General features: G+C 35.2%; 1 protein-coding gene across 1 annotated transcript in view; it reads left to right on the forward strand.

Annotated features, from left to right (window-relative positions):
* nphs1 (NPHS1 adhesion molecule, nephrin) overlaps nt 1-12061 on the forward strand; it is a 124403-nt gene extending 112342 nt beyond the window's left edge. The window contains exons 24-30 of the mRNA XM_060888687.1: nt 2060-2113; nt 6574-6678; nt 7249-7291; nt 8811-8925; nt 10152-10227; nt 10353-10507; nt 11385-12061. Coding sequence (XP_060744670.1) covers nt 2060-2113; nt 6574-6678; nt 7249-7291; nt 8811-8925; nt 10152-10227; nt 10353-10507; nt 11385-11501 — 665 coding nt within the window. The 3' untranslated portion in view covers nt 11502-12061. The remainder of the gene's footprint in view (nt 1-2059; nt 2114-6573; nt 6679-7248; nt 7292-8810; nt 8926-10151; nt 10228-10352; nt 10508-11384) is intronic.
* The last annotated feature ends 1902 nt before the right edge of the window (nt 12062-13963 follow it).

The raw sequence follows: 13963 nt of genomic DNA on the forward strand, positions 1-13963 counted from the left end.
CAATAACAGTTCACTGTGATGTGTTTTATAATACGGCAGTTTTCCAATGATTACTTTTCTTTATTAATAAATGCTTTTTATCATTAGAATTATATTTAATGTTGCAGAAGAAGTCTTGGGAAGAAGTCAGAGTCTGTTTTTAAATGATAAAAAAACCTTAACCTAAACCTTGCATTTGGGACTAATGGAAAAGCTCCTGCGATAGAAAACAAAGTATTCGTTCCAACAGAGTTGTAGTGTAAAACAATGTAGTGTTCATTTTAAGAAAAAAAATGGATTGCAACCTCCTGAAGGTGTCTCAACAACAACGGAAAAATGATCATGAAAATAAACAGGAAATACTTTGACAGCTCCAAAGTTTGTTTTAAAAGAGTAACCGTTATAGCAAAATCAGCACAAGCAAAGAGAGTTATTACTCTGTGTATGCCACTAAAAGTAATTAAGTGTTCCAGTGTAAGGCTGAGGTTTTCTCAAAAAACCTGCATGTGAGCCATAAAACAGCACATTCAGATTGCTGTAATCATGTTGTGTTGTTGTGGATCGGTCCAGATAAAGCACATCGTTAGCAACTCAGCCCTGTCTCAAATTACTGCTGTGGGAAAAATGCATTTCTGCAGTGTGGTGCAAAAAATCTTTTGCTGTTCCTTTTACAGAAAATTATTAATATACAGGGCTGGATAATTTGTTTTACTCATAAACATGTTTACAGGAAAAACGTGTGGAGACGAAAAATAGAACTTACATACAGTAGGATTTGCATTGAAATCTCAGTAGCATTTTTGAATAAGAGTACCATGAACGTAAGCATCAGTAAACAGTATTGATTTTATTCTATTAAATATCACCTAATATAAATACATAACGTTGTATCCTCATTAATGTAATAGATTATATTAACAGTTTAACTTTACTGCTCTCTAAGTAATAAATAACACACCCAGGAACATGCTGTTATAGGAAAATAATCATTGGCACATTGTTTTATTCTTCTTGTACAAAAGCAATTTGTCACCATGATTTATTACAGAATCGCATTCAAGCCATAAACACTACTACTATTACTACTACTATAACTATAATAATAATAATAATAATAATAATAATAATAATAATAATAATAAAAATGTAGGAACTTTACCCCTGACTGTTACAAAACGCTGACAGTGGAGACTCCTTCAGAAAATTCAACATGAACATTATTTCACAGAAAACTCAAATTTTTACACTAGAATTGTTAATTAAGCACATTTAAGTAAGTTAATTTATAGAGCACATTTAAATTCAGCTTACACTGACCAAAACTCGCAGTAAAATTATATAAATATAAAATAACAAAGCTGTAAAAGGAGATAATTAGTTAACAATAAACAATAACTACTAAATAATACTAAATGATTTTAGTCGTGCAGTCATAAGTATCATCTGAGCTGCTGCTATAGAAAATAAATTAACACCGTTTAACCCATCAGAACTTTGATTTCAAAAGTGCTGTAATATAATGTGTAGTACAAAATGACTAATGAAAGCTATAGGTGAAAAAAATCTAGTTAATTAACATTACATAACTGATTTGTAATAATGTATTAACTAGTGTTTCTTATAGCATTTGCGTTAAGTGAAATCTCAATGCACATGTAGACAATGTCGAAGAAGAAGCAGCCTGTTATTTCTTATGTATTCTGTACATTACAGGGCTGTGAAATTATATCCCAGCTTGTTAGGAAGCTGGGGTCAGATATAAGACACATCTTGAGCAGAGCGGGCCAACAGTGGCACTTTGATGATATTAAGGTTTGAACCCCTGACCTTCTGATCAGTAACCCATATCCTTGCCACTGCCCAACACTGACCCCAATGCCAAGAACCCCAGAAATTTCTGTAGTGATTTTCAAATTAAATTCTAAAATAAATTGAAATTATATGTATGAGTCTCTGCATACATAAACAAGTGTGTACTCAAAACTTACCAGAAATCTTGTTTTTGTACATATTTTTTCCTGTTATGTGTATGTGTGGTGTGTATTTGGTGTTGACTCTCCCCTCCCTTCTCATTCATCAGATCTTGATCGTGTGCCAGACGAGCACCATCCCGAAGCCCCGGAGCATAAAGAAGGTGCTGTGTTGGCATTTCTGATTGCCTTTTTTGCTGCTGCTATCCATCAAATACAGAGCCAATCTGTCATTTTACATTCAGGATCAATATCCACACTCACACGGCTAATTATCCAGGGCTTCTCTCTTAATGCACAGTGATGTAGCTACGCAGCTGGACCGTGATGTCTTACCTGATGTAATCAAATGCAATCGTGAGCAGGCTGAAGTCTGAACTGTCATGCTCTGTTCACTCTTTAGCATTGGCCCAGGGCATCTCTTTTAAATCTATTAATAGAGTTATAAAATGCTACACAAAACCCACAGCTTATCTATTTTATTTGCCAACAAATGTAAGTCTATATACAAATATTTTGAAAATGTTTAAAAATTAATTGTACCAAATGAACATTTATAATGTTGTTCCATTTAGATGTTTGACAGTACAGTGACATGATGAAACACTGTAATAAGGAAACATGTAATATATTGCTAATGCCCCAGAGAGCCTAAATCTGTGATTGCTTTCTAATTAGGTTAATGTTGTTCTTGTAGCACAGAGCATGAGTAATTTTTGACTTTCCAAAGTTTATATGTACTTCTGTAGGAGTTTTTTTTTTCCTTTCACTGTGAATTGGGTGGAACTAACAGATTAATCATAATGACTTGCTGCAATATAAAAAAATGAACATTTCACAATAGTAAGTAGGCCAAAGTTGCTATTGCTTGTACTCTGATTATTCAATAAAATTGCAAACTGACTACCTTAAAAATTAATGAATAAATTTAGACACAGCTGTTGAATCACTCCGTGAACAACTTCTCGTTAACTTAGCGCAACCTAAAGAACACAAGCAAACTAGTAAGCTAGTGATCAAAAGTAAAAGCAGCTAAAAGAAAATTAGCAAACTATCTATTTTGCTTTCTAGCAGCTGAAAAAAAATGTGATGGAAAATTAGTGAAGGAAAGCAAACTAGTGAGTAATAATACCCAGTAAGATAAGATATACCTTTATTCATCCCACAATGGGGAAATTTCTGTGCATACTAGTACTTAATGAAAGCAAGTATAGTTAAGGAAAGGAACCAAGAAAACACAAGCCAACTAATGATTAAAACCAAAGAAGTAATTTAAAGCAAACTAACATGTATAACCAGACTAGCGAGTATAAGCAAACTAATAAAGGAATGCAACCAATGGGGCAAAGGTAAACTTGTTATCAAAAGGAACTGAAAGTGAACTACTGTAGAAAAGGAAGCCATGAGTTAAAACAACTAGCAAAAGCAAATAAACCAGTGAAAAACTAGCAAAAGAAAGCAAGCAAGCAAGTAAGCAAAATGAAAACAACCTAGTAAAAACAAGCTAGTGAGCAAACACAAACTTAGCAGATATAACTTAATGTAATGTAGTAATTCTATAACAGATGGAAGATGAAGTATTAAAGTTAAGCTGACTTTCTGTTTTTGGTTCAAGTTTAAGTCATGAAGTTGGAGTTGTAGTTGTAGCCTGATGATTACATTACATCAGGTTTTTATTAGATTAGTCTGGATATTTAATATAAAACATTTTAAATAAATCATTTCAGATTTTTAAAATGTGTTATTTGAGCCTGAATACAACACAACATTTAGGCCCCATTACAGATTCCTTTTCATCTCACAGTTTATGTGGCTTGAGCAGTTCTGGTAAATGCTCTGTGTATCTCTGCTGGCCTTTTACATACATATTTTATATTTTGCATAAATATTTAGTATTTTACATAAATGTAGCTTGGATGGATGTCTGTTTTTAGAAAACCTACAATGCTGTTAAGCGTCACTCAAGTGACACACTCGGTTTGAGCTGCATCTGTTAGAGCACTCACAATCTGCACTTTAATGTGTGACAGTGATGATCCGTTGACACGCAGGATAACAGAATGCAAATGCAGCTGTCAGGAAACCGTCACAAATGTCAGAGTAAACCCAGAAAGGTTTTTGTTTCATCAGTTAACAAACATTAACCGTGAGATTTATTAGACAATGTAAAATCATTTTTACATAATAACAGAACAGGCACTGATGAATGTGCCTTTTTGATTATAGACTATGAGATGCAGAGGGGACAAACATGATGGGGTGAAAAATAAATGAAAGGGAAAAACAAATCTACACCAGAGTTTAAATCCAAAAGGCTTTTAAGTAATCATAGAATGAGAGAATGATGGATGCTTTGGAAGTCTTTTAAAATTTAGCTGGCATGGCCACACTAACGCTGCAAATATTGATTATATTATATTTATAGAAATTGCTTGGATCATTCTTTTTGACAAGTTAGTACGTTATTTAAAAAAATATTAATAAAATGTACCCAGCACCCATAGAATAATTTATGTCTTATTTCAGGATTCATGTGAACACTAATGCTAGGCAGCTGGGAAATATGGACGGGGAACACCATGGATGTTAAGTGGTTAAAATATTTACTAGTTTGAAAGGCAATATTGCAGAAAAGTCAACTTTATATTTGATACATGTACATAACTTGCCTGAAAATATTCACAACCACATGTTACAAGCTATTTGTACCTAACGCGGGTTTATAAAAGATTCTGTTAACGTCCAGAACACTTTTCGGGCTTTAACAAACAGCTCAAACTAAAGCAAATCTGATGCAATATTATTAGATGGTGATTTTTGTCATCTGTAATTAACAATTTCTTAATTGTGAAAGGACATAGTGTTTATTTGGGACATAAGGCATATAGTATTTACTTTGAAGCATGGTTAGCTTGTCTTCTCAGATGGAAGATAGAAAGTTCTACAAGGTGTCTGGTTCATATGCTGAATAACTCATTAAACCCATGAACCAGACACCTTGTAGAACTTTCTAGAAAGTCTTCTAGGGGTTGAGGTTAGACACGTACAGTAATTGCACTGTTACACCCCTATTAAGTAGAAAAAGGATCCATATAAAGGATGTTCATATAGATGTGATTTATTTGCACTTCTCTCCCTCATACATATGCATTTGAGGAAGCATTGTGCAAAACGTGAGAAGAAAAAGTGGGCAAAAAGAGTGTAGCAACAAGGAGTGTCTAATAATTGCATAGTTTTTTTTATTTTTTGAGGTCTAAATTAGTGAATGCTTGGAACTGTATTGCTGATCATGCACAATGTGGCCATTCTTAACCTACGAGAGTGCATAAAGTGTTTTAATCCATTCTCACAAATGAGTAGAATCTTACTGAAAGCTATAATTAGGAACATGTTACAAGTGATATAAGCAACCACCTTGATTCAGAAAATATTGAAGCATTTCTAATTGTTATAGGAACCACAGTTCTATACAGTTACAGCTCTTTTTAACAGAAGCCAAAATTTACAAAAAAAAAGATTTTTTTTGTCGTTACACTCCACAGTGTTGGTTAATAGCTCATATAAAAGTCATATAAAAGACTTTCTTTAAAGGGCTTTGAAAATTTGTAGTTTCAGTTCATACGTATTTCTGTTTTAACCTAACCAAAAAAATCAAAAGGCTTATTTATTTATTTTTTCCCACACAGTTGTTTCTATCTTTAAATTTAATGGTGATATCAAACCTGTTTCTGCTTTCTCAGACACCCCAAGAGTAAATTTTTAAGGTAAATTTGAAGATGTTTCCATCACAAGCTACAAATCTGTGTAACTTTATCAGATTTAAAATTTAACAGCGGTAAAAGAGGTTTTGCGCTGAAAGCCAACAACATCCTGCATAAAAATACAAGAGCTCCAGAACTGTGTCACTTTCCAAACTGTATACTTAGCACAAGTCGCTCCGGTGTTGTACATCTATTATACTGTCAGGTTGAATATTTTATTTATTTCTAAAATGTAGTAAAATGCAATCATTTCATATTAATGCATTCCATATAGAAAGTGAGCTGTAGGGAATAGCTATTCATTTAGCACAAAAGAAATGGTGTCGTGTAAAGGGAGAAGTCTCACTGCTGTGGCTGAGCTGCATTACTAGCAGAGCACTGTCGCCAATTTGTTGCCATTTTGTGTGTGCTCATCATTTGTACTCAGTAGTTTTGTTAGCCTCACTAAATAAATTAACTGTACCATGAGCACACTTCTTAATCTATTAATAAATGTAGAATGAAGAAAATTAGCAGCACTTTTGTAAATCTTGCAAGGATTTTTATTTGGGTTTTAATATTTATTTTTATTGAAACCATGTTTTAAATATTCACACATGAGATGTATTGTGTGTTAATTATAACATGTACGAATGAAATATGTCGTCATGGTAATTGTATTAGCTGAATGGTGTGTGAGAAACATATTCAAATATTATTTCAGAAAAGAACTTGCCAAACAACTAAAAGAAGGACAATTGTAAATAATGTATGCAGTTGGAAATGAGTCAAATTTAGCATTAATATTTAAATTAAATCAATACTTGCTGCTAGACTGTTGTTAGACCTTTTAGAAATGATCCATTATATTTGTTCAATCCCAGCTATACCAATCTATGTCATCCCCATCCTCGTGGGAATTCTGCTGCTGGTCAATGCGTTAGGATTCTATCTGTTGGTCACGTGGAAGAAGAGACGGAGTCTGAAAGGTAAAGAAAGGAGAAGTCATGTCCTCATGTCATGGCGTGTCATGTCTTTGCTGTCATGTTGTTAGACAGTGTGTACTACTTCCACCAGCAAGTGTATAGCACTCAAAAGGAACAGCCCGTCTGCATCCTAATACGCCTGTCACTTTCAAATCCATCTTTCTGTCTCATCTCAACCTCATCTCCGCACACATCTGTCGTGTCTTTTTTTCCTCTGCAGCTGTCATTTCCGCTCCTGTCTTCTCGCCTTCATCTTGCCCTATTGCTTTCGATCGTCATTGTCTGTTCTGTCTATCTGAGTTCAGGTTTTCGCTGACTTTACTCCACTATCCATTTCCGTCAAATCATCTTGAATTTCCTTCCATTTATTTTTTTCCCCCTCTTTATTTTATTCCCTCACCATTCTTTATCTATTTGAAAAAATATCATTTTTGCCAATGTGATGCGATTCGTAGAGACGAGTTGATAAACGGAAGAAAAGTCATCTCAATGTGACCCGTTTTCATAGAATATAGGGACAGAGTTCATGCATCTTAACCTCTGTCTTTACTCATCTCATTTTTCCTCCTCCAGAGGGAGCAGGCAGCTTTTCACAGGGCACCAGGAGCGATGAGGGGTGAGCCATGCATCTCATGAGTTAAATAAAGCTACAGCAACAGTTTTTATTAATCACAACTTTAATAAATTCTACAGCACTTCACAACCTAAGCTCTACATCGGAAGCAAACGTGTGATTACCAACTAATGAGAATAAAAAAAAAAAATCATTTGGTTTCGTTTTTGAGTTCTGATAGCAAACGTATTTACATTTAAACATAATAATGCCACTATACTTTAAAAACTCTCATGTAATAGGTTTCAATGGACACAGAATGTGTCAGTACTGTAGGCTATATAATATAAGATCATTTACACAACAGATGGTAATTTAGATTAAATATCAAATATCAGGTCAGTTAGATTAAATACCATTTTAGAAAAGTGAGATGTGGCAGAACTCTCACTTGGCCATGGGAAAGTTTTTTTTTTCTTCTTTTTTTTTTCCTTTTACTGCAATTATTTTTATAATTTCTAATTTAATTTACACCTTTATTTTTAAGTACTTTTTCTTGCTCTCGTTTTTCTACTAAAGCAATTTGAACTGTATTTTATATGTAGTATTATTATTATTACTATATACTTTAACTGAAAGATTTAGCATGTGAAATATGAGAGAAAACTTTTTATATGCTGTTATAGTTTATTTAGAACAGCAGTTCTGACAGGAGTTTAGGCTTCTGATGGACTGTTATGGTGGACACTCCACATAATCTAAGACTGATAATGAATATATTATATTTTTGATATTGTGAAGCTTTGTGCATCAGCACTTTGTAGCAGTCACTAGCTTTTTTAATTTTAGCACAGGAACATTTTCAGAACAGGAATTTAGCTTTTTCCTGTTTCTCAGTAACATGACAAGCTGTATCTGTGTAACTTAATGAAGCAGAGAAATATGATGCTTTAGTGTTTATATCTGCTTATTTATGGGCTGTTTATAGTATTGTAACATTGACTTGTGTTGAAAATGTTCTACATTAACTGTATCTCATGCAGCATTCAAAATGAATTAATTAATCATTTTAATAATTGGAAATTGTTGTGGAATATGAGGATAAAAAAAGAATAATGTATTGTTATAGAAAAACAATCAGTGTGGGAACGGTATCACCGGTTCATGCGGAATTGTATCACATCCTCTAACAGCATGTACCACTGTTTTGTTCACTTACTTTTAACTTGGAACTTCCTTTAGTTAATTTAATTCCAATAGATTTTTTTGTAGATTTGTTACTTCTCAATACAGGAAAAATTTTTTTTATCAAAATTATATTTCCGGTACTTGATAAATGATTGAATGGAATATTACATTAAAGTGATCTTCAAACCATAGGTGTTTACTTGGATTGGCTACTGTTAGAAAATGTTAGTTGGGTCAGACCAGGCCATCTTTGCTAATCCACAGTAAGGCAGAGAAAAATGTTACAGCTGGTCAAAAGGAGCTTTCAATTTCAAATGTCATGCTACAATATCAAATGTCTGTAAACATTTATTTTCCAGTAGTTAGAAGAGAAACGTCTTGCTCTTTTATGCAGGTCATCTGTGAGCAGTAGAGAACCGATCAATGCCTCGGCACAGCGAACTCTTCTCATCAACACGAGCTCAGAGCCAGAGAGCAGCAGCGGCAGCGTCTATGAGAGCTATGGAGGGGTGAGAACCAGGGTGCATGGGAGAGGAAAGGGAAAGAAAGATGAGAAGATGAACAGCCTTATGGAAAAATCACATACATACATTTGGCATGTGGTCATTTGATTATGCGAGTTTTTTGTTTTTTTTATGCACAATGAAACTGCAAGTCATTTCAAATGAACACACAAGCTCACAACATAAAATACATAATCGTTAGAAGTCATGTGTGAGAAGTAAATCCACCTGACCTGCACATGTGGAAATAAATCAATAATGGTGTGTGTCGTATTTGATGTAGTTACTTAATGTATTTATTTATTTATTTTTATTAATTTCTCCTGTCCATATCCTGGCTTTAGAAGATTACAACTGTTATCTATTGCGATTCTCTACCGCTGAAATTCTCGTATTCCATCCAAGGTTTTTGCTCTCCCAACAAATTAAATCTGATATTAAAATCCATATAATTTATCTTTATTTATTCAGACTGGATTAAATTTCCATGCTGATGATATTGCGAGAGCAGATCTGTAATTCTAGTCCCAACCGAATAATCACTATGGACTGTGCGTGTCTGTTTTGTTGAAAAAAAAAATGCACATTGATAGCTGCTAAAGCTTCGACATTATCCCAAATTCAACAATTAATGTTATTTAGTTAATAGCCTGTCTTGGATATTTTGGTCTAGGTTTAAATTTCTGACCAGCCCAATGTGCCCTGGCATGTAGAATTATTGCCCACCTGTCAGCCAATCAGATAAATTCTTTATTCATGAACATGGTCTAAAGCATGTACTGCATATCAACTCGTGTATCTTCAGCATCATGCTGTTTTTTTTTAAATCCCTGAAAACATTTTGTCTGAGGATCTAAATCAATAGGATATGAAAATCATGTAGAATAAAGACTGAATTATAGGTTAAAATAAAAGGTGCTGCACATATGTAAAGGATTTGCGTCTTCTCTTTCTGTTTTGACCTGAATTACTTAGAGACTATATTTAATAGAGAAATAAACACACCCTTTTCTACATATGGGACAGTGACAGTTTCCTCTGGTGATATCACAGATAGGAACTAAATATTATTACTAAGTCTGAGAGTATGTGTATGTTGTAAACCATTTCCTGAAAAAGTTGCAGCAACACCCTAACCATGACAGCATTTTTTTTTTTTTGATTTGATTCAATCAAGTAAATTTGATTTACTAACTTATGTTCCATCATGTTCTCTTATGTTCTAATCATAGAGCAATCACTATTACTACCCCACTGAGGCCTACAGCCCTGGTCTTTATACCCATCTGGAGGCAGCAGAGAAGATAGGTAAGAACTCAGCACACTACTTTACTCAGATCTTAGTTTGATTATGAAGCAGTAGTGGAATGTTTAACAGTCCAGGAAAGGTGAAATGTGTTTAAACTGTGTGTTGTGTAACTTTCTCCCTGCAGATAGCAGACACATTACAAACCTGTTCAGCCATGATTATGAGGAAGTCAGGGACTTTGGGCCATATCAGGATCTATTTGAGTCGAATCTCCCACCTGCAGCAGCTCTGAATTATGGAGCTGATAGGTCAGGTCAGATTCCAGCATCCACTTATAAGGTATGTCTGAAAGCATATTCATACAAACTTTACTGTAATTCAATAATAGCAAGGTAGACATGTGTCAAAATGATTTCAGCTGCACGCTGTTGGTCCTTTAGTATACACTCAATCAATACTAAAAGTAAATGATGGTTTGAATTTAATGCCATGTTAGAATACTATTTGAGTACATGGAAAGTTCTCTTACCTCAAACAGTTGCTCTGTCAGATGACCTGTTTAGTGTCTGAGGTTTTATTCTTTGGTTTTGCTAACACTGTGCAAACTACATGCAGAAATTCTCACACATTCACCTCAAAACATGTCGAGATACTCATTGGTTCAGTCTTACTTATGTGGTTTCTGACACTGTAGGGCAGTGTGTGTGTTTTTATTAAATGACTTAAAATGTGGACTGGTGGTAGAAATATCTTTTGTATATTTCTACTAACGTACACTTGTGGTTTAAATGAAGTAAATGATTATGTAACTAAGAACATGCAACACAGAAGCTCATGTCTGTCAACAGATGTTTTTTCAGGCTGATAGTGACACAGAATTAAAACCAACACAATCAAATCTGAATTCATAAGCCTCCAAAAATGAATGTTGATCAGTGTTGACCTTTAAACTGGCTGGATAGGATAGGCTTTTCAGTTTACTTCAATATAAAGAACAACAAAAATGTTTGCAGAAGGAGAGGGTGGAATTTAGATTATAAATAAATATTAACCATAAAATATTAACCATAAAATGTGATATGAATATACTCCTTGTATATGATAATTAAAAGGCAGGTTAAATATAACTAAACTGACTTTAAATGTCACCAATACAGCACATATAGTCTAATATTTTTCTTACACTTACAAGTCTTCTTCCCTGTGTTTTGTGCAGCAGAGCAGATGGTTTGGTTCAGTTGATTTGGACCCAAAGAATGGAGTTAATTCTGCCACTTGCAGACACAGAAAGAACCCAGACCTGCCCTTTGAACTGAGGGGTGAGCTGGTTTAAGCGATTTCTGTATTTGGAGTGACATCTCTCAAAGCATTCATTAGTATATTCCTTTTACTTATTCATTATATCTGTCTTTAAGTTAATTTTACGTTATAGAGACAATGTTATCATTTTTAGTAGTTTCAGTAATATATAGCACATAGTGATATGTGATCTTGAAACAGAAAACTTATTTGTTTGTTTTTTGGTGATATGGGACTGTATGGAATCTATGTAGCACACATTATAGTCATACTTTGAATTCTGTTGTCACATTGTCTGGGAAAGCTGATAGGATGGCCAGATGCAAGATCTATGACAAAGGTAAAGACTTCAGAGCCAAAGTGTGTCATTCCTGGAAGTAAACAATGCAGTCATTACTATGTTCTTATCTTATTTTTATCATTAGAAAGTATCCTTCATACCAAACTGGTTATGTAGTATAGGAAGGAAATTACATGACTTGGAAAGATACTTGGGGGACAAAAAGTATTGTATCTCACATGGTGTCAGAAGCTGTGATAATTAGAAAGTGGTAATAAGAGAATTAATAGGCAATGAAAGCATTATTATCACTATTTGCTATCACAAATATTATTAAAAATGAAATTAAAACAAAAGCAATTAAAACATTGCAATTTCTGGTCATTGTTATGAATTGCCAATTATAATTATATATTATAATCATATATGTGTTTTTTTAACACCTTTCCTAAAATCCCTGCATTATAAAATTATATTTTATTTTGTAACATTTGTATAATGAGCTGTTTCTGAACTATTTGTTGTCATTTTCTATGTAACATGTAGATATGATTTCGTACACTTGATGGTATGAAATAAAAAAATAATTTTTTTGGCCTTTGGTCTCTTTATCTCAAAAAACAAGCTTGAGAAAAAAAACATTAATAAATTAATAATTTGCAATGTTATATACAATATATACAAGATTCATTTATTTATACACTCATCTTCGGTAACTACACCAGGTTACATATGTAACCCAGTTCCCTGAGAAGGAAAAGAAATGTGAAGCTATGGGAACGCTCCTTACGGAAGAGGTAGCTGATGTTCTGTGTGAAAACATGCCAATCTATTGGCTAAGGAGGCAATGGGAGAAAGCGGAATGTGCCAGCAAGACCACAAAAGGGCATCTAACTCACATTATTCCAACTTTTACTTGTCTGAAGAAAGTGCGAGTGGATGCCCAGAGTGGATGCAGCGTCTAATTCCCGTTCCAGGGAACCGGGTTACATATGCACTGCATTATGGCTCCAGGACCCATGGGTGGGGTTCAGGTCCAGGGTCCAGGTCCAGGTTATATAACCCAACAGGGGTGTGCAGAGAGGACCAACCTGCCACAGCACAAATCTCCTGGAGGGGAAAGTCCCTAGCCAAAGCCATAATCCCTAGAAGCGAAGCCACTTAGCATGCCTCATAGGCCTAGGAGATAGATGTTTCTACCCTGCATAAGGTGCTTCTTGGAAACCAAAGCACCGGTAAAGAATCACCCACTGTGCCTGAGAGAGGTGGGTCAATGAGGATTCACACGATGTACCCTTACTTGGACTCCTATGAGCAGAGCTACTGGGGGAAAGTGTACAGACAGAGCCTCAACATGACATCCAGATCCAGAGGGGCTGGTAAAAAGAAACCAGCCACTTTACCATGGCCAAAAATTGCCATTTGAATACTACCACCTACAGGTGGAGATGCCATTTCCTGGGCCTCAGCCCCTGCATCAGCAGAAGCATGCTCCCTGATCATGCACTCTGTAATGTAAATCGCTCTCAGCAAGAGAAATCTGGTCTCTACCTAGGGCAAGATCTGGTGCATCAACCTGAACAGAGGGTATGAACATAGACTGATTGATGTATGGGACCATCAAAGGTAGCCCCTGAGTTTCAAGAGAAAGTGTTTCAGCAGGAGGAACACAGCCCCTATCTTCAGGCAATCTGTGTAACAAGAAAGACAGGAGCTCCCTTAAATGCCATGGGCAGGGTGGCCATCTAGAACTGTTCCCCAACCCGAGAGGGAGGCGTTTGTCAATAAAGCCTTGCAACAATGACACACCCCAAGAGTGGGACCCAAGGTGAGAACCAGGATCTGTCTACATAAAAAAGGTGTGAAACTTGTGAGGAGTAACCCTTGTGACCATGAGAAGGGTGTTTGTGGTTGAAAAAACTGCTCCTGAGCCAGAGTTGAGAAATAATATTAAGTGTAGCAGATCCAAAGAAATAGCTTGAGCTATATTTCAATAACCATGAGTTGAGCACGCTCTGCATGCCAGAGAGGCATTGGCCTAGCCAGATGTCCTTTACAACAGAAAGGATGGAATCCCCATGTGGGAGACTGACGTGCCCATATTGTGGCTGAATCCCAAACTATCCTCAAGAAAGTGGTACTCTGAGAAGGAGAAAGCACATACTTCCTTGGGTTGAGCCTGAGGCCTAGAGACATCATGTGGGCAACCACAACAT

The sequence above is a fragment of the Tachysurus vachellii genome, chromosome 15 (genome assembly GCF_030014155.1).
Source record: "Tachysurus vachellii isolate PV-2020 chromosome 15, HZAU_Pvac_v1, whole genome shotgun sequence".
NCBI classification, from domain to species: Eukaryota; Metazoa; Chordata; class Actinopteri; order Siluriformes; family Bagridae; genus Tachysurus; species Tachysurus vachellii.